The sequence below is a fragment of the Schistocerca americana genome, chromosome 5 (assembly GCF_021461395.2).
Source record: "Schistocerca americana isolate TAMUIC-IGC-003095 chromosome 5, iqSchAmer2.1, whole genome shotgun sequence".
Classification (NCBI taxonomy): domain Eukaryota; kingdom Metazoa; phylum Arthropoda; class Insecta; order Orthoptera; family Acrididae; genus Schistocerca; species Schistocerca americana.
The window spans coordinates 719,341,728-719,362,408 of NC_060123.1; the positions used below are offsets into that span (position 1 = coordinate 719,341,728).

General features: G+C 38.9%; 1 protein-coding gene across 1 annotated transcript in view; it reads right to left on the reverse strand.

The window, feature by feature from the left end:
• Window positions 1-20,681, reverse strand: part of LOC124616658 (hypermethylated in cancer 1 protein-like) — a 410,590-nt gene that overhangs the window by 195,633 nt on the left and 194,276 nt on the right. The window contains exon 6 of the mRNA XM_047144986.1: window positions 7,770-7,850. Coding sequence (XP_047000942.1) covers window positions 7,770-7,850 — 81 coding nt within the window. The remainder of the gene's footprint in view (window positions 1-7,769; window positions 7,851-20,681) is intronic.

A 20,681-nucleotide genomic window follows, 5' to 3' on the forward strand; every position in this document is an offset into this window, starting at 1 on the left:
ACATTTGATAACAAAAATAAGCATGTTGTTGTAGTGGCAAAGACAGATTTAAAGTACCTTCAATAATTTCAGAATAAGCTCAGAAGGATATAGGCTTCTCGAATGAAGCATAAAATGAGCGGGGGACGGTACTGTCTAAATCGACACTATTGTGGACATCAATAAACTGTTGCTTGCATTACGTTCTTTATTGTGGGCTGTTATCCACTATGTTATGTACATTATTTTACAGGTATTGCTCAATTTTTCTTTAGAGAAATATACAAGTACCAACAGCAACTGCTACAATTTTCTTGCAAGCATTGTCCATACTTTCTTTTGAATATATTAATTACTTTCAGATTGCAAAACATACTACAGTACATAAAATGTTTATTACATGCCACACTGTGCAACATATTTGTGGTGAGAGACCGTCACAGCTCTCTAAATCTGTCGTTCACGGTCTTCAGACCGACGAACATGCATCGCAGTTAAGGGGACGGTGGAAAAATATTGAAAATCTGCCAATTTATGCCACAAGCAATCGGACTCTGCCTCCAGACAGATCAGAGAGACTAGATCAGACGTGTGGGGGACGTACATCAGCTATAAACCACGGCTCCCGTGTTAACCGACACGACCCATCAGAGATACCCGCGGAACAGGCCCATTGTAGAAGTACGTACGTGTGGGGCGGGCGATTTGCACCCGCAGTCACGAGACACTGATGACACGTTAACGAACCGAGATGACAGTGACTGGTCCACAGGTGCTCCCAGATCTGAACAAACCACTCCTCATGTCACCCTGCCGCTCTCGTCAGCAACAGCTCGTCTAATGGCGAACGGTGGTGACAGTGCCAACTGCGAGCCGGGGGTGTGCCCGGGAGGGCAAGTGCTGCAAGGAAGGGGTGGGTGTCACTTGGCAGCCAGTGATGGCCCGAGGTGTCTCTGTAAAACGAGCATTTTGTTGCTGAAATGAGATTTTCCCTGACAATTTCCTATTGCATTTGAAATGCCCTGATGTTCTCCGACTCTTCTTTGGGCCAAATGACTGAGAGAAGGCTAACAAAACAAATACTTGTGTATCTGTGGAAAAAGAGACCGACAATACTAGGAATTACACAAATAAGAAAATGTTGTTGTTGTTGTTGTTGTTGTTGTTGTTGTTGTTGTTGTTGTCATCTTCAGTCCTGAGACTGGTTTGATGCAGCTCTCCATGCTACTCTATCCTGTGCAAGCTTCTTCATCTCCCAGTACTTACTGCAACCTACATCCTTCTGAATTTGCTTAGTGTATTCATCTCTTGGTCTCCCTCTACGATTTTTACCCTCCATGCAGCCCTCCAATGCTAAATTTGTGATCCCTTGATGCCTCAGAACATGTCCTACCAACTGGTCCCTTCTTGTCAAGTTGTGCCACAAACTCCTCTTCTCCCCAATTCTATTCAATATCTCCTCATTAGTTATGTGATCTACCTATCTAACCTTCAGCATTCTTCTGTAGCACCACATTTCAAAAGCTTCTATTCTCTTCTTGTCCAAACTATTTATCGTCCATGTTTCATTTCCATACATGGCTACACACCATACAAATATTTTCAGAAAAAACTTCCCGACACTTAAATCTACACTCAATGTTAAATTTCTCTTCTTCAAAAACGCTTTCCTTGCCATTCCCAGTCTACATTTTATATCCCCTCTACTTTGACCATCATCAGTTATTTTGCTCCCAAAATAGCAAAACACCTTTACTACTTTAAGTGTCTCCTTTCATAATTTAATTCCCTCAGCATCACCCATCTTAATTTGACTACATTCTGTTATACTCATTTTGCTTTTGTTGTTGTTCATCTTATATCCTCCTTTCAAGACACTGTCCATTCTGTTCAGCTGCTCTTCCAAGTCCTTTGCTGTCTCTGACAGAATTACAATGTCATCGGCGAACCTCAAAGTTTTTATTTCTTCTCCTTGGATTTTAATACCTCCTCCGAACTTTTCTTCTGTTTCCTTTACTGCTTGCTCAATATAAAGATTGAATAACATCGGGGACAGGCTACAACCCTGTCTCACTTCCTTCCCAACTGCTGCTTCCCTTTCATGTCCCTCGACTCTCATAACTGCCATCTGGTTTCTGTACAAATTCTAAATAGACTTTCGCTCCCTGTATTTTACCCCTGCCACCTTTAGAATTTGAAAGAGAGGATTCCAGTCAACATTGTCAAAAGATTTCTCTAAGTGCACAAATGCTAGAAATGTAGCCTTGCCTTTCCTTAATCTATTTTCTAAGATAAGTCGTAGGGTCAGTATTGCCTCACAAGTTCCAACATTACTGCGGAATCCAAACTGATCATCGCCGAGGTCGGCTTCTACCAGTTTTGCCATTCCTCTGTTAAGAATTCGCGTTAGTATTTTGCAGCTGTGACTTATTAAACTGATAGTTCGGTAGTTTTCACATCTGTCAACACCTGCTTTCTTTGGGATTGCAATTATTATATTCTTCTTGAAGTCTGAGGGTATTTCGCCTGTCTCTTACATCTTGCTCACCAAATGGTAGAGTTTTGTCAGGACTGGCTCTCCCAAGGCCGCCAGTAGTTCCAATGGAATTTTATCTACTCCCGGGGCCTTGTTTCGACTCAGGTCTTTCAGTGCTCTGTCAAACTCTTCACGCAGTATCGTATCTCCCATTTCATCTCCTTCTACCTCCTCTTCCATTTCCATAATATTGTCCTCAAGTACATCGCCCTCGTATAGACCCTCTATATACTCCTACCACCTTTCTGCTTTCCCTTCTTTGCTTGGAACTGGGTTTCCATCTGAGCTCTTGATATTCATACAAGTGGTTCTCTTTTCCTTGAAGGTCTCATTAATTTTCCTGTATACAGTATCTATCTTACCCCTAGTGAGATAAGCCTCTACATCGTTACATTTGTCCTCTAGCCAACCCTGCTTAGTCATTTTGCACTTCCTGTCAATCTCATTTTTGAGACGTTTGTATTCCTTTTTGCCTCCTTCATTTACTGCATTTTTATATTTTCTCCTTTCATCAATTAAATTCAATATTTCTTCTGTTACCTACGCATTTCTACTAGCCCTCGTCCTTTTACCTACTTGATCGTCTGCTGCCTTCACTACTTCATCCCTCAGAGCTACCCATTCTTCTTCTACTGTATTTCTTTCCCCCATTCCTGTCAATTGTTCCCTTATGCTCTCCCTGAAACACTCTACAACCTCTGGTTTAGTCAGTTTATCCAGGTCCCATCTCCTTAAATTCCCATATTTTTGCAGTTTCTTCAGTTTTAATCTACAGTTCATAACCAATAGGTTCTGGTCAGAGTCCACATCTGCCCCTGGAAATGTCTTATAATTTAATCTCTGTCTTACCATTATATAATCTATCTGATACCTTCTAGTATCTCCAGGATTCTTCCATGTATACAACCTTCTTTTATGATTCTCGAACCAAGTGTTAGCTATGATTAAGTTATGCTCTGTGCAAAATTCTACAAGCCGGCTTCCTCTTTCATTTCTTCCCCCCAATCCATATTCACCCACTATGTTTCCTTCTCTCCCTTTTCCTACTCTTGAATTCCAGTCACACATGACTATTAAATTTTCATCTCCCTTCACTACCTGAATAATTTCTTTTATCTCATCATACATTTCATCTATTTCTTCATCATCTGCAGAGCTAGTTGGCATATAAACTTGTGCTACTGTAGTAGGCATGGGCTTCGTGTCTATCTTGACCACAATAATGCGTTCCCTATGCTGTTTACAGTAGCTTACCCGCACTCCTATTTTTTTATTCATTATTCAACCTACTCCTGCATTACCCCTATTTGATTTTGTATTTACAACCCTGTATTCACCAGACCAAAAGTCTTGTTCCTCCTGCCACCGAACTTCACTAATTCCCACTACATCTAATGTCAACCTATCCATTTCCATTTTTAAATTTTCTAACCTACCTGCCCAGTTAAGGGCAAGTTTTTCTCCTGTTTTCTTTTGTATATTTGTTGTATTGGGTATGGATATTTCGATTAGTTGTGTTAATTTCTTCTTTTTAATTGGTGAGTATGATGTCATGTTTGTTATGTTGTGTTGTGTTGTTTTATCTATTATAATGGTTCTGTTCCAGTATAATTTGTATTCATCACTCTCCAGTACGTTTTGTGGTGCATACTTATATGTGGGAATGTGTTGTTTTATTAGTTTATGTTGTATGGCAAGTTGTTGATGTATTATTTTTGCTACATTGTCATGTCTTCTGGGGTATTCTGTATTTGCTAGTATTGTACATCCGCTTGTAATGTGATCTACTGTTTCTATTTGTTGTTTGCAAAGTCTGCATTTATCTGTTGTGGTATTGGGATCTTTAATAATATGCTTGCTGTAGTATCTGGTGTTTATTGTTTGATCCTGTATTGCAATCATGAATCCTTCCGTCTCACTGTATATATTGCCTTTTCTTAGCCATGTGTTGGATGCGTCTTGATCGATGTGTGGCTGTGTTAGATGATACGGGTGCTTGCCATGTAGTGCCTTCCCCTTCCAATTTACTTTCTTCGTATCTGTTGATGTTATGTGATCTAAAGGGTTGTAGAAGTGGTTATGAAATTGCAGTGGTGTAGCCAATGTATTTATATGAGTGATTGCTTTGTGTATTTAGCTAGTTTCTGCTCGTTCTAAAAAGAATTTTCTTAAATTGTCTACCTGTCCGTAATGTAGGTTTTTTATGTCGATGAATCCCCTTCCTCCTTCCTTTCTGCTTAATGTGAATCTTTCTGTTGCTGAATGTATGTGATGTATTCTATATTTGTGGCATTGTGATTGTGTAAGTGTATTGAATGCTTCTAGGTTTGTGTTACTCCATTTCACTACTCCAAATGAGTAGTCAATATTGGTATAGCATAAGTATTTATAGCTTTTGTCTTGTTTCTTGCTGTCAATTCTGTTTTTAGTATTTTTGTTAGTCTTTGTCTATATTTTTCTTTTAGTTCTTCTTTAATATTCGTATTATCTATTCCTATTTTTTGTCTGTATCCTAGATATTTATAGGCATCTGTTTGTTCGATCGCTTCTATGGAGTCACTGTGGTTATTCAATATGTAATCATCTTGTTTAGTGTGTTTTCCCTTGACTATGCTATTTTTCTTACATTTGTCTGTTCCAAAAGTCATATTTATATCATTGCTGAATACTTCTGTTATCTTTAGTAATTGGTTGAGTTGTTGATTGGTTGGTTGCTGCCAGTAGTTTTAGATCATCCATGTATAGCAAATGTGTGATTTTGTGTGGGTATGTTCCAGTAATATTATATCCATAATTTGTATTATTTAGAATGTTGGATAGTGGGTTCAGAGCAATACAGAACCAGAAAGGACTTAATGCGTCTCCTTGGTATATTCCACACTTAATCTGTATTGGCTGTGATGTGATATTATCTGAATTTGTTTGGACATTAAGTGTGGTTTTCCAGTTTTTCATTACTATGTTTAGAAACTGTATCAATTTTGGATCTACTTTGTATATTTCCAATATCTGTAGTAACCATGAGTGGGGTACACTATCAAAAGCTTTTTTGGTAATCAATGTATGCGTAGTGTAGCGACCTTTGTTTAGTTTTAGCTTGATACGTCACCTCTGCATCTATTATTAGCTGCTCTTTACATCCTCGTGCTCCTTTGCAGCAGCCTTTTTGTTCTTCATTTATAATTTTGTTCTGTGTTGTATGTGTCATTAATTTCTGTGTAATGACTGAAGTTAATATTTTGTAGATTGTTGGTAGGCATGTTATGGGGCGATATTTAGCTGGGTTTGCTGTGTCTGCTTGATCTTTAGGTTTCATATAAGTTATTCCATGTGTAAGTGCATCAGGGAATATGTATGGGTCTGCAATGTAACTTAATTTAGTTGGATGTGAATGCGTTGAAGTGAACTTCTTTAGCTAGAAATTTGCTATTTTATCATTTCCAGGGGCTTTCCAATTGTGCGTAGAATTAATTGCTCGGGTGACTTCATGTTGCAAAATTATCACTTCAGGCATTTGTGGTATCATCTTGTATGAGTCTGTTTCTGCTTGTATCCACCGTGCATGCCTGTTATGTTGTACCGGGTTTGACCATATGTTGCTCCAGAAGTGTTCCATGTCTGTTATGTTTGGTGGATTGTCTATTTTAATGTGTGAGTTATCTATTGTTTGGTAAAATCTCTTTTAGTTTGTGTTGAATGTTTGGTTTTGTTTCCTTCTATTTTCACTTTTCTTGTATCTTCTAAGTCGTTTGGCCAATGCTTGTAATTTCTGCTTCTTTTCATCCAATTGCTCTACTGCTTCTTGTTGTGAGATTTTACCTAACCTTTTTCGTTTTTTGTCTGATATTTCATTTCTTATAAATTGTGTTAGCTGTCCGATGTCTTTTCTCAGATTTTCTATTCTGATCTGTAGCCTGTGTTGCCATGCTGGTTTTGTGGGTTTCTTCTGTGTGTTGGTTGGTTCTGATCTCTGCCTAGTGTGTATATTTAGTGTAGTGAGTGCTCCTACATGAACCAGTAGTTGTAACTCATCTATAGTTGTGTTTTCATTTATTTTGTTGTGTATGATTGTGTTGATAGTTGTTATTGTTGTTTCGACTTGTGGGTTATTTGGTGGTCTATGCAAGAATTGTCTAATGTCTGTATTTGTGTCTTTGTATTCTATATATGTCAACTGAAATTTTTCTTCTATATCTAACATGTGTGTCACTTCATGTTCTATTTATGCTTGTTCTGGTGGCTGTCTTAAGATTTCGTTTTCCTCTCATTGTTTAATTGATGCTTCATGTTCTTTGTTTGTTTACTCTGGGATGTTTGAGTCCATTACTGTATCTTCTTCTTCTTCTTCTTCTTCTGATTGCACATTATTTTGTTCCAGTATTTGTTGTCCTTGTTGTTTGATGTTTCTAATTCTGACTGGGGTATCCTGTTATTTTTTATTATTACACTGATCTGATCAGCTAGTCGTTGTTCTGTTAAAAATTTTAATTCCGGGTATGTGGTAATAAATGTTGTGTATACTTGTGATCTGTGTCCAGTTGTGTTGGTTCCTAGGTTTGTTGCTTGGTAATAACAGAACATGAGGTGTCGATTAACTTCATCTGACCATCTCATCCTCTGTCTTCGATTTCCTTCTAGGGTGGTTGCAGGACGCATATCCTGCAAAACACCTCTATTTGGATTTAAATCATTTTCCAGTTGGCTAGCAGTGTCGTTACCATTGTGGGCGGGCATAGGGTTCAAGCATCGTCCCCGACCATGACGGCGCTTGTCCGAGGCTTCTTCAATTCTGTCCTGAACCAAGTAATTACAATAAAAGGGGGGTTAGCCCTATTAGTGGTTTGTTCTTTCCGTCGCCTTTTACGACTGGCAGAACATACCGGAGGCCTATCCTTTTCCCGGGACTCCACGAGGTTAATTTATTATTGTTATTATTATTATTGAAAGAAGAAGAAAGCTGCAGTTGTGTCACTCATACAAATTCCCACGAAAACAAAACTCTTACAAAACTTTAGGACAGACAAAATAACATAAATCTCAACGAAGATGGTTCCTCTTTAACAGTCATTATTTAGTTTGCAGTAATTCTGCACAGTGCTCAGCTGTTCCTATTATTCTCCAGTACACACATGCCAGAACACCCTGCCCCTCTCCCCCAACAACAGGGAACTGAAATAATGAAGTGACTAACTAGTATTCAATTATGCGCACAACATTTTTTTTTGAAAAGAACCTGTAACATACAGTACTCTACCTGTGCTGCGCACTCGTCTGAAATGCCGCTGTCTGACTCCAACTCCGACTCTTCCTCTTTCAGAAGTTTGCTCGAAATGAACTGCAAACAAAAGAAAAGTCCCAAATGAGCCGACAATGTCATATCCCAAATGAGCCAACAATGTCATATAACAAACACGGCATCGCACTGTAACGTTCCCTGGCAGCACACACACTATTAATAAAATGAAATGACATTTAATTGTACTATGTACGCCACTATGAAGCAATTCGTATGTACTGTAATTGTTTAACAAAAAAATATTATTTAATTTTGTATAAAGGACATTCGTTATTATTGTAATATTTTCTGTAATAATATTCTCGATGTATTTATGATTGTAATATTTCTAAACTCATAATGTAATTACGAAATATGTTAATATCTGCGATAAAAAAAATGTGAAATAGTCACAGAGGAAAATAATGATGTAGGATTACAAAGAGACATTAACAATCAGCAAGAGTACAAATAGGAATACATAATGTGCATTCTTTGACGTCTTCCTCGAGAGAGAGAGAGAGAGAGAGAGAGAGAGAGAGAGAGAGAGGAACCTGCGACGTGGCATTTTATGAATGAGTAGACTTCTTTTGTCTGTATATCTTTAGCCGCCATTATAGGAGAAATTACAAAGTAATGTAAGTTTAATTATTGTTGTGGTCTAAATACATGATAATTTATCAAAATTGTGTATTACTAATGTAAATTAGCTTGCCCATGTCATCTATAATATTTCTTTAAAGAATTTTCAGCATTTTTAGCGATTATCGTTGGTGTTGCTGGGCTGTGCCGCGACCAAACGATTTGCAGCGGCGGCACATTTAAAAAATTGTTCCGCAAAAAAAATTAACCAAACCCGTACATCGGGAGCAGATAAAATTAGCAGTGAATTACGAAATATTTTTCTTTTACAGCGATCCTGAGGCTGACGGAATTTATTACTGGTTTTACATTTGTGCATTCATAGGCAGATGATTAACGTTGAAGTTGTTAATCCGTTGGTTCTTTCCATTTCTAAAACAAATAACTTAAACGTATAGTGAAGTGTGTTTTGTCAATGATAATTAAACGTTCAGGTCGGCTTGGCAACATTTAACCATTTTATGCTAGCAGAGACAGTCTTGTGTTCCATAGCTAATACCGGGAAAGAATTCAGTAAATATTTAAAAAACCACTGCATTTAGAAAATGTGTGCCAAGGCCGAATACGTAAAAAATTTAATTTATATAATTTTCAACTAAATGTTCTTAATCAGTATGAATTTATCAGCATGAGAGGGTTGCTAAGGTTCACGTAATTTTAAATGTGCTTAATTCTGTCTAAATGAATTTTTATTACCACACGTAAATAAGGGGTTCTACAACAAAGTTCGTACCGAAAGAGCATATAACAAAACTATTGAAAGCAACGTTTCTTCTCCCCATTTTCAAATCCATTCATTTCATTTTTTTTACATAATATATAAATAAATATTTTAAATGATTAATGGAAAATCTCATATAAAGATGTGAAACAAATACTAACTAAGAGAGAGAGGGGGGCTGGTTAGTACTTACGTCAGCTCAGTACAGCCGCTAGCTTTACCTTTTGGTGATCTATCTTGGGTGCAGCTGCCCCCTGGTATTGTGGTAGGTAACTAATTTTTTGATATAATGAGCTCTCTTCTTCAGCTTGCCTCTTGGTATATAGTGTCCTCCATGGACAACCATGCCTCCATCCTTGCTACCCTCCCTGTTTTCCTTTCCCTGTTGCTTCATAACCTGGGTTGAGAGTAACTGAATCTACTTTCCCTTCTTCCCTTTCTTTCCCCTCTCGCCTTCCTGATGAAGGAACATTTGTTCCGAAAGCTAGGAACGTAAATTTTCGGTTCTGTTTTTTGCGTATCTATCGGCTGTACTGAGCTGAGGTAAGTACTGGCCAGCCCCTCTATCTCTTTGTTAGTATTTGTTAAATAAATATTTTCTTTTCCAATATTTCATCGAATTGGCGCCCACTAACGCGGGGCTCGAATAAGCAGTAGCCACAAAATACCCATGAGATAATTAGGGAATTATTGTAGTCGAACTTTGTTGGAGAACAATTAATAATTTTTCCATGTACTGTATGTATTGCCTAACCAATATTGTGTGGTAATACCTGTGTATGATTTTTTGCATGAGAACACTATATACCCAGAGGCAAGCTGAAGAAGAGAGCTCATTATTTCGAAAAATTAATTACCTACCACAATATCAGGGGTCAGCTGCACCCAAGATAGATCACCAAAAGGTAAAGCTACAGTGTAGTTGTCCTGTGGGTAGTAAAGTAGCCTCAGTGCAGTGTTCTCGGATCATTAGTGGTGTGCTTGTTGTTAGTGCTTTGTTTTAAAATAACAGGACATTTTAGTAGTTAGTCACTGTAGCATATAATAAGTGTGTTTTAACAAATGACCATTTCTTGTGTGATTATGTCAGTGAAACCTGAGTGTTAGGATATTTAGTTCAGATTTTATTTCGTTTGTTTACTATGGTTAGATTGCGTAGTCAGAAGGATATCAACATGGATAATGAACAACAGTTAGTAAGTAGTGATACCGAGTTAGAAAGTGGGGCACAAAGTAGTGTTAGTGGCGTAGTTCAGGAAGTACAATGTGAGAATCTGGAGGCAGAAGGGCAAGAAATGTTGCCACTGCCAGCCAGTGATTCAGTTGAAAGTAGAAATACTGTGCCACCCACAAGCACTAGACACGGTCCAGAGAGTGGTGAGGTGTCAGAAGTGCAATCATTAAGGGTTATGTTCGAGCGCATGCTCAATTTCCAAGCTACGTTTATGCATGAACAAGCAGAGCGTGATCGATGCCAGCATGAGAGAGATTTGCAGTTAATGCAACCTTTGGAAGCTATGCAAAGTGAGATTGTTAGTTTGAGACAAAACTATGAAACCATAGCCAAAGCTGTGCAAGAACTGAGCGAAAGAGTAGATAATATCCATGTGACTAACGCCAGTATCGTGGGTGAAATCAGTGTACTGGCTAACAGGATGGAAAAATTATAAATTGACACAAGTCAAGCAATAGAGCAGAAAATGTCCGAACAGGCGAACAAAATTGAAAAGGAATTTACAAAAAAATAGACGAGAAGGTGCACGCCGCAATTGAGGCCAAAGACTTGGGCTCTTGTGCGGAAGTGCAGGACCTAAAAAGGGCGGTGCACACTGACATTCCGCTGTGGCAGCGGAATGTCAACCGTCGTCTTGCGGAGCTAGAAAAGCAGCTCGTTGCACGGCGACGCACAGGCGTGTCACGCCAGTCAGGTCCAACAATGATTGGCATATAAATACAGCAGTGAAAAATTGCGACTGCGAGACAGAACGGGCAACCAATATTAGCGAAACAAACAAATGTCACTCCAAAATAGTAATTGAAGAAAGCCTGGTTAAAAACCAAGTTTCAAATCTTTACAACGGAGAAGAAATCTGTTCACCCTGTAGTATTTATCAAGGGATTTAGAAACATTTTGCCTAGCGTTTGGAGTCATACACAGAAAATACAGTTCGTTATGTCTTACATACAAGGAGATGCTGCATTATGGGCAACCGAAGCAGCTGACAGTTGCGACACATATGAGCAATTTGAAAAGGCATTCTTGGCCAAATATTGGTCAACATGTATTCAGGAGAGATTACGGAAAGAGGTATATAATCCAGAGCCGTATTCTCTACGATTAGGCAATTTGCGAAAATATTTTGAGAAATACATTAATAAAACCCGTTACTGGGACGGGCAGATTTCATCCCGGGATTTGATCAGACTTTTGAAATCACACTTGCCGATACACGTAAAGGAAAAACTTGTACACGTATCGGAGAACGACATGGAACGTTTCTTGTCTGTTCTGGACTCAATTGACCTGATTCAGGAGGATGTTAAGGCAGCCTCTGAACAGGCTAGAAGTAACGGAAACTGTTACAGAAATGGTCGAAATAACACGCCTCCACCAAATAATGGAAACGGCGGAGGTAACAATAGGAGACAAGATTATGTACAAAACGGGAATAGAGGTAGAGACCGGAACGGCAATAGTCCGCCGGTGAACAATGACCGGAAAAGGAGGTTCGATGACCGAAATGAAACAGGCCCACCAAGCAACAGTAGATGGAAAAATGCCAGGGGGTCGTGGAACACCAATACCTATAACGATGCAAACCGAACTTCGCCACAGAACCAGAGGCCCAGTCCAGACCGGCAAAACAGTGAAATATATGATAATAACCGACCGCCACCACAAAATGCGCCAATTACGCAACCGTGGCGGCCGACGCAACACAATTTACACATAGTGGAGGTCAGCGACACAGAGCAGCCACACCCATCCACCAGTAATAATCCAACAAACTAGATTCAGCCAAGATACGCTCTCCATCGTCGGCTGAGGTTCGGAGTGAGAGCAGCCCGACACAGAATAAAACATCGGAAATCTGTATCGTCAGGTATAATGACGGTGTACAGATGGGACATTAATTAATAACTGAACCACCCACGTGCATAAAGGAGCACAAAGACAAAGTACAAGCGATAAGAGAGATCAAAATTAACAATATTGATGTGCAAGCAATCGTAGATACAGGTGCTACTGTCAGTGTCATGAGTATGGACTTATTCAGAGTACTGGGGAAAGAAATCAGTGCACAGCGACAAATAATTAAACTCCAAGTGCGGGTAGAGATGTATATAGGGGGAGAAGCCATAGCGTGCTCGTTCCTGGTAGTAAAGGGTTTAAAGGTAGCCTGCACTTTGGGGGTAGATTTTTTGAGAGAAAGGGACGCAGTAATCGACCTTTCTCGGGGAAAATTAAGTTTGATTAACACGGGTAGGAGGATAGAATTGTCCATGCTCAGATCTGAAGAGGTATCTGTGCCTAATTGTAATGTTATTAACATAAAATGTAGGAATCAGTGGATACTGCATTTAGACAATCATTCTCTAGGACAAAATCTCTATTATCCAGACGTACAAAGTGATCAATTAAAAGCAGTCCAAAAATTTGAACTCAATGCAACAGCAGGATTTGGTACAGTTATTATCTAACTATGCAGATGTATTTTCAGAACCACCAGGAATTAAGGGATATCAATACAATATCGAGGTGAAGCCTCACAAAACCTACTGTCTAGCCTCATACTCCATTCCTTGGTCCAAGAAGGAAATAGTAGCTATCTCTTAGCAGATCCCCACTCAGGGAGAGTACGGGGACTGTATCCGTGTAAGGATGTGAAAATATTCCCACAGTAAATGACTAATAGTCCTATATGTTATGTGTAAAAAGGTACACTATTCTTTTGGAAATGAATGAACATTAATGATGTGTGATCTGTAGAGATAATGTACTAGTGTAGTAGTATTTAGTTATAAGAATATGATTGACTTTCTCTTTAGTTTATGATTATTTATGTTATGTCTTCTTTTTAATTAGTGTTAGCTTAAACGTGCTCTAATTGTCTGCACGGATAACCTGATTAGTGCAATTATTTGTAGTGTTAAATTGTGACAGATATCAGTCAGGAGGAACATTTTAGTAGTGATTAGTTTGTGTACTGCATAATATTCTATATGTGTGTCAAACTTGAAATATTTCTTGGTACAGTCTTTTCTATTACATGTATATATATGTGTGTAGCTGTCAGATTGACAGGTTCGAACCCAGAATAATAATAATAATAATAATAATAATAATAAGAGACCCTGAGAACTTTAATTTCAAACTAGTATTATCAAAGAGAGTAATGCACCCAGTAGTGACCCGAGGGCACCATGGGAGGCAAACTTACTGCAAATTTAAGTAACGCAAAGTTACGCACAAAGAAGCTTCAATTGAAGCATGTGCAGATCGAATCAGTAAAAAGATACAATCCAAGTCAATTTTAGCCTACAGAGACTACACTGTAGTTACGTAGGACCTTGCAAGCAAAGTGAGACATAATTTCAAAGGAGTTATTGAATAATATGCCTGAATCCGGCTGGAATGCACAAATAAAATCTACTCGAACATAAATATAGATGATTTTTGGGCAAACTAATACGAAATTTTAATATTTGTTACCATGTACGCAATTATCACACACCTTGGTAAAGAGCGAACAAAGAAGTTACGAATGTGCTGTTACAAAACATTTCACAACGGACATTGTAACTGAAGAAAAAACTTAAACAAAAGCGCAGTATTGTGTGGCAGAGACAGACAGGGACTGTTAAAACTGCAGAAATATGTCACGAGGTTGTTTTGGACAAGCAATAAGAAACTGTATCATCGCCGTGTGTGCAAGTGGATAAGGAACTAACACGACACGAACAGTGAGCCGATAATAGACGGTGGACCAAGCTAGTGTCAAACTATTACTCTTTGTGTGTCAAGGGACGCCAGGAAAGCGCATTGACTACAGAGATACATTTTGTTCTAAGGTGAAAACTTGCGTGTGACTAATGACAAGTCATGAAATGGTGAAAAAATATTGTGTGCCCATTAAACGTGTAACTGTGACAACGAAACATTGTGCAAACCAGACTAGTGAAGACGTACTGAATAATAACTGCCAATAACTGTGTGCGTCCCCCCATGAACCATGGACCTTGCCGTTGGTGGGGAGGCTTGCGTGCCTCAAGGATACAGATGGCCGTACCGTAGGTGCAACCACAACGGAGGGGTATCTGTTGAGAGGGCAGACAAACATTTGGTTCCTGAAGAGGGGCAGCAGCCTTTTCAGTAGTTGCAGGGGCAACAGCCTGGATGATTGACTGATCTGGCCTTGTATCATTAACCAAAACGGCCTTGCTGTGCTGGTACTGCGAACGGCTGAAAGCAAGGGGAAACTACAGCCGTAATTTTTCCCGAGGACATGCAGCTTTACTGTATGATTAAATGATGATGGCGTCCTCTTGGGTAAAATATTCTGGAGCTAAAATAGTCCCCCATTCGGATCTCCGGGCGGGGACTACTCAAGAGGACGTCATTATCAGGAGAAAGAAAACTGGCGTTCTACGGATCGGAGTGTGGAATGTCAGATCCCTTAATCGGGCAGGTAGGTTAGAAAATTTAAAAAGGGAAATGGATAGGTTAAAGTTAGATATAGTGGAAATTAGTGAAGTTCGGTGGCAGGAGGAACAAGACTTTTGGTCAGGTGATTACAGGGTTATAAATACAAAATCAAATAGGGGTAATGCAGGAGTAGGTTTAATAATGAATAAAAAATAGGAGTGCGGGTTAGCTACTACAAACAGCATAGTGAACGCATTATTGTGGTCAAGATAGACACAAACCCCTTGCCTACTACAGTAGTACAAGTTTATATGCCAACTAGCACTGCAGATGATGAAGAAATAGATGAAATGTATGACGAGATAAAAGAAATTATTCAGGTAGTGAAGGGAGACGAAAATTTAATAGTCATGGGTGACTGGAATTCGTCAGTAGGAAAAGGGAGAGAAGGAAATGTAGTAGGTGAATATGGATTGGGGGGGGAAGAAATGAAAGAGGAAGCCGGCTTGTAGAATTTTGCACAGAGCATAACTTAATCATAGCTAACACTTGGTTCGAGAATCATAAAAGAAGGTTGTATACCTGGAAGAATCCTGGAGATACTAGAAGGTATCAGATAGATTATATAATGGTAAGACAGAGATCTAGGAACCAGGTTTTAAATTGTAAGACATTTCCAGGGGCAGATGTCGATTCTGACCACAATCTATTGGTTATGAACTGCAGATTGACACTGAAGAAACTGCAAAAAGGTGGGAATTTAAGGAGATGGGACCTGGATAAACTGAAAGAACCAGAGGTTGTAGAGAGTTTCAGGGAGAGCATAAGAGAACAATTGACAGGAATGGGGGAAAGAAATACAGTAGAAGAAGAATGGGTAGCTCTGAGGGATGAAGTAGTGAAGGCAGCAGACGATCAAGTAGGTAAAAAGACGAGGGCTAATAGAAATCCTTGGGTAACAGAAGAAATATTGAATTTAATTGATGAATGGAGAAAATATAAAAATGCAGTAAATAAAGCAGGCAAAAAGGAATACAAACGTCTCAAAAATGATATCGACAGGAAGTGCAAAATGGCTAAGCAGGGATGGCTAGAGGACAAATGTAAGGATGTATAGGCTTGTCTCACTATGGGTAAGATAGATACTGCCTACAGGAAAATTAAAGAGACCTTTGGAGAGAAGAGAACTACTTGTATGAATATCAAGAGCTCAGATGGCAACCCAGTTCTAAGCAAAGAAGGGAAGGCAGAAAGGTGGAAGGAGTATATAGAGGGTTTATACAAGGGCGATGTACTTGAGGACAATATTATGGAAATGGAAGAGGATGTAGATGAAGACGAAATGGGAGATATTATACTGCGTGAAGAGATTGACAGAGCACTGAAAGACCTGAGTCGAAACAAGGCCCCGGGAGTAGACAGCATTTCATTAGAACTACTGATGGCCTTGTGAGAGCCAGTCATGACAAAACTCTACCATCTGTCTCATACGAGACAGGCGAAGTACCCTCAGACTTCAAGAAGAATATAATAATTCCAATCCCAAAGAAAGCAGGTGTTGACCGAACTATCAGTTTAATAAGTCACAGCTGCAAAATACTAACGCGAATTCTTTACAGACGAATGGAAAAAGTGGTAGAAGCGGACCTCGGGGAAGATCAGTTTGGATTCCGTAGAAATGTTGGAACACGTGAGGCAATACTAACCTTACGACTTATCTTAGAAGAAAGATTAAGAAAAGGCAAACCTACGTTTCTAGCATTTGTAGACTTAGAGAAAGCTTTTGACAATGTTAACTGGAATACTCTTTCAAATTCTGAAGGTGGCAGGGGTAAAATACAGGGAGCGAAAGGCTATTTACAATCTGTACAGAAACCAGATGGCAGTTATAAGAGTCGAGGGACATGAAATGGAGGCAGTGGTTGGGAAGGGAGTGAGACAGGGTTGTAGCCTCTCCCCGATGTTATTCAATCTGTATATTGAGCGAACAGTGAAGGAAACAAAAGAAAAATTCGGAGTAGGTATTAAAATTCATGGAGAAGAAGAAAAAACTGAGGTTCGCTGATGACATTGTAATTCTGTCAGAGACAGCAAAGGACTTGGAAGAGCAGTTGAACGGAATGGACAGTGTCTTGAAAGGAGAATATAAGATGAACATCAACAAAAGCAAAATGAGAGTAACGGAATGTAGTCGAATTAAGTTGGGTGATGCTGAGGGATTAAATTAGGAAATGAGACACTTAATGTAGTAAAGGAGTTTTGCTATTTAGGGAGTAAAATAACTGATGATGGTCGAAGTAGAGAGGATATAAAATGTAGACTGGGAATGGCAAGGAAAGAGTTTCTGAAGAAGCGAAATTTGTTATAATCGAGTATAGATTTAAGTGTCAGGAAGTCACTTCTGAAAGTATTTGTATGGAGTGTAGCCATGTATGGAAGTGAAACATGGACGATAACTAGTTTAGACAAGAAGAGAATAGAAGCTTTCGAAATGTGGTGCTACAGAAGAATGCTGAAGATAAGGTGGGTAGGTCACGCAACTAATGAGGAGGTATTGAATAGGATTGGGGAGAAGAGAAGTTTGTAGCACAACTTGACTAGAAGAAGGGATCGGTTGGTAGGACATGTTTTGAGGCATCAAGGGATCACAAATTTAGCATTGGAGGGCACCGTGGAGGGTAAAAATCGTAGAGGAAGACCAAAAGATGAATACACTAAGCAGATTCAGAAGGATGTAGGTTGCAGAAAGTACTGGGTGATGAAGAAGCTTGCACAGGATAGAGTAGCATGGAGAGCTGCATCAAACCAGTCTCAGGACTGAAGACCACCACAACAACAACAACAAACTGTGTGCGTTCTTTCCCACAGCAGGAGAAATGCCCATAAGGATAGTACACTGTTTGTGAACTTGTTGCATGTTTGCTGGAGCACTGCAAGAAAATGTCACACGGGCGAGCTGATATACAACGCACATCCGGCTACTTCAGCCATGCAGCGGCCGCAGCAGCCCTAGCAGACCAGACAGCCACACGCCTCTCCGCGCCGTAGTTGTCAACACCGGGGGCGGTGACCTACACGGAGCCGACGCGCCGCGCCGAGCGCCGCTCAACAATCACTCCGCACCGCTAACCAACTACAGCTTTATTGACATATTCCAAAATATTTACACAAACTGCATAACATGTCAATGAACTCGATTTTCGACAAACATTGAACACTTATGTATGCCCGTATATTGACGAGAGAAAATGAACACTAACAAGTGTAGGAGATGGATTTTTAACACGTAAGTAGTGAGAACATTATGAAAAGTGACGTACTAAATGATTTCAAAAAACTCAGTGATATATCCTAGGACAAGTGACCTTGCAGTATATCGCAAAAATAATTTCGAGTTGTTAAACACACACTACAAACTTTCGTTGAACTGTATGTGACTGTGATGATATGTAACCGTTGATGACAAAAAGCTAAATCATTTCAAAACAATGACTGTTAAAGAGACAAGATTAATCATGAACCAACTGGGATGGCTTGGCTCCGGCACAGTTTTGCCCAGGTTTCCTGTCTGCCTTCGCCCAAATGGGGGAGCCATGAACATATATAACCCTGGAACTAATTAAAAGAGCCATTCCATAAAAAAAACAATTGTAAAGAACGTTACTGGCACCATTGTGTCAAAGTATAGAAACTCTTTGCCAAATCCTGCCAGGGGGCAATGTAACGTTCCCTGGCAGCACACACACACTATTAATAAAATAAAATGACATTTAATTGTACTATGTACGCCACTATGAAGCAATTCGTATGTACTGTAATTGTTTAACAAAAAAATATTATTTAATTTTGTATAAAGGACATTCGTTATTATTGTAATATTTTCTGTAATAATATTCTCGATGTATTTATGATTGTAATATTTCTAAACTCATAATGTAATTACGAAATATGTTAATATCTGCGATAAAAAAAATGTGAAATAGTCACAGAGGAAAATAATGATGTAGGATTACAAAGAGACATTAACAATCAGCAAGAGTACAAATAGGAATACATAATGTGCATTCTTTGACGTCTTCCTCGAGAGAGAGAGAGAGAGAGAGAGAGAGAGAGAGAGAGAGAGAGAGAGAGGAACCTGCGACGTGGCATTTTATGAATGAGTAGACTTCTTTTGTCTGTATATCTTTAGCCGCCATTATAGGAGAAATTACAAAGTAATGTAAGTTTAATTATTGTTGTGGTCTAAATACATGATAATTTATCAAAATTGTGTATTACTAATGTAAATTAGCTTGCCCATGTCATCTATAATATTTCTTTAAAGAATTTTCAGCATTTTTAGCGATTATCGTTGGTGTTGCTGGGCTGTGCCGCGACCAAACGATTTGCAGCGGCGGCACATTTAAAAAATTGTTCCGCAAAAAAAATTAACCAAACCCGTACATCGGGAGCAGATAAAATTAGCAGTGAATTACGAAATATTTTTCTTTTACAGCGATCCTGAGGCTGACGGAATTTATTACTGGTTTTACATTTGTGCATTCATAGGCAGATGATTAACGTTGAAGTTGTTAATCCGTTGGTTCTTTCCATTTCTAAAACAAATAACTTAAACGTATAGTGAAGTGTGTTTTGTCAATGATAATTAAACGTTCAGGTCGGCTTGGCAACATTTAACCATTTTATGCTAGCAGAGACAGTCTTGTGTTCCATAGCTAATACCGGGAAAGAATTCAGTAAATATTTAAAAAACCACTGCATTTAGAAAATGTGTGCCCAGGCCGAATACGTAAAAAATTTAATTTATATAATTTTCAACTAAATGTTCTTAATCAGTATGAATTTATCAGCATGAGAGGGTTGCTAAGGTTCACGTAATTTTAAATGTGCTTAATTCTGTCTAAATGAATTTTTATTACCACACGTAAATAAGGGGTTCTACAACAAAGTTCGTACCGAAAGAGCATATAACAAAACTATTTAAAGCAACGTTTCTTCTCCCCATTTTCAAATCCATTCATTTCATTATTTTACATAATAAATATATAAAATATTTTCTTTTTCATTATTTCATGAAACTACTAACAGACGTTTTCTAAACTGATGAATGCAATAGCACAAAGAAATGCATGTGAACGTCAATGACTGTGCGGTTCAGGTACAGAATCATGGGAACAGAATGATGGACCTTTTGTGTCCAAACCTACATTTCAGCATTCACATCTGCAGTTGCAATGCTCAAAGTAGTAGCAAAAAGTTCATCTACATGGATACTCTGCAAATCACATTTAAGTGCCTGGCAGAGGGTTAATCGAACCACCTTCACAATTCTCCATTATTCCTATCTCGTATACTGCGCGGAAATAATGAACACCTGTATCTTTCTGTACGACATCTGATTTCCCTTATTATATCATGGTGATCATTCCTCCTTAAGTAGGTTGGTGCCAACAAAATATTTTCGCTTTTGGAGGAGAAAGTTGGTGATTGGAATTTCGTGAGAAGATTCAGACAACGAAAAACGCCTTTCTTTTAATGATGTCCAGCCCAAGTCCTGTATCATTTCTGTGACACATATTTCGCGATAATACAAAACGTGCTGCCTTTCTTGAAGTTTTTCGATGTGCTCCGTCAGTCCTCTCTGGTAAGGACCCCACACCGTGCAGTAATATCTTAAAGAGGATGGACAAGTGCAGTGTAGGCAGTCTCCTTAGTAGGTCTGTTACATTTTCTAAGTGTCCGCAGTCTTTGGTTAGCCTTCCCCAACATTTTCTGTGTGTTTCTTCCAACTTAAGTTGTTCGTAATCGTAATACCTAGGTATTTAGTTGAATTTATGGCTTTTAGCTTAGACTGATTTATCGTGCAACCGAAGTTTAACGA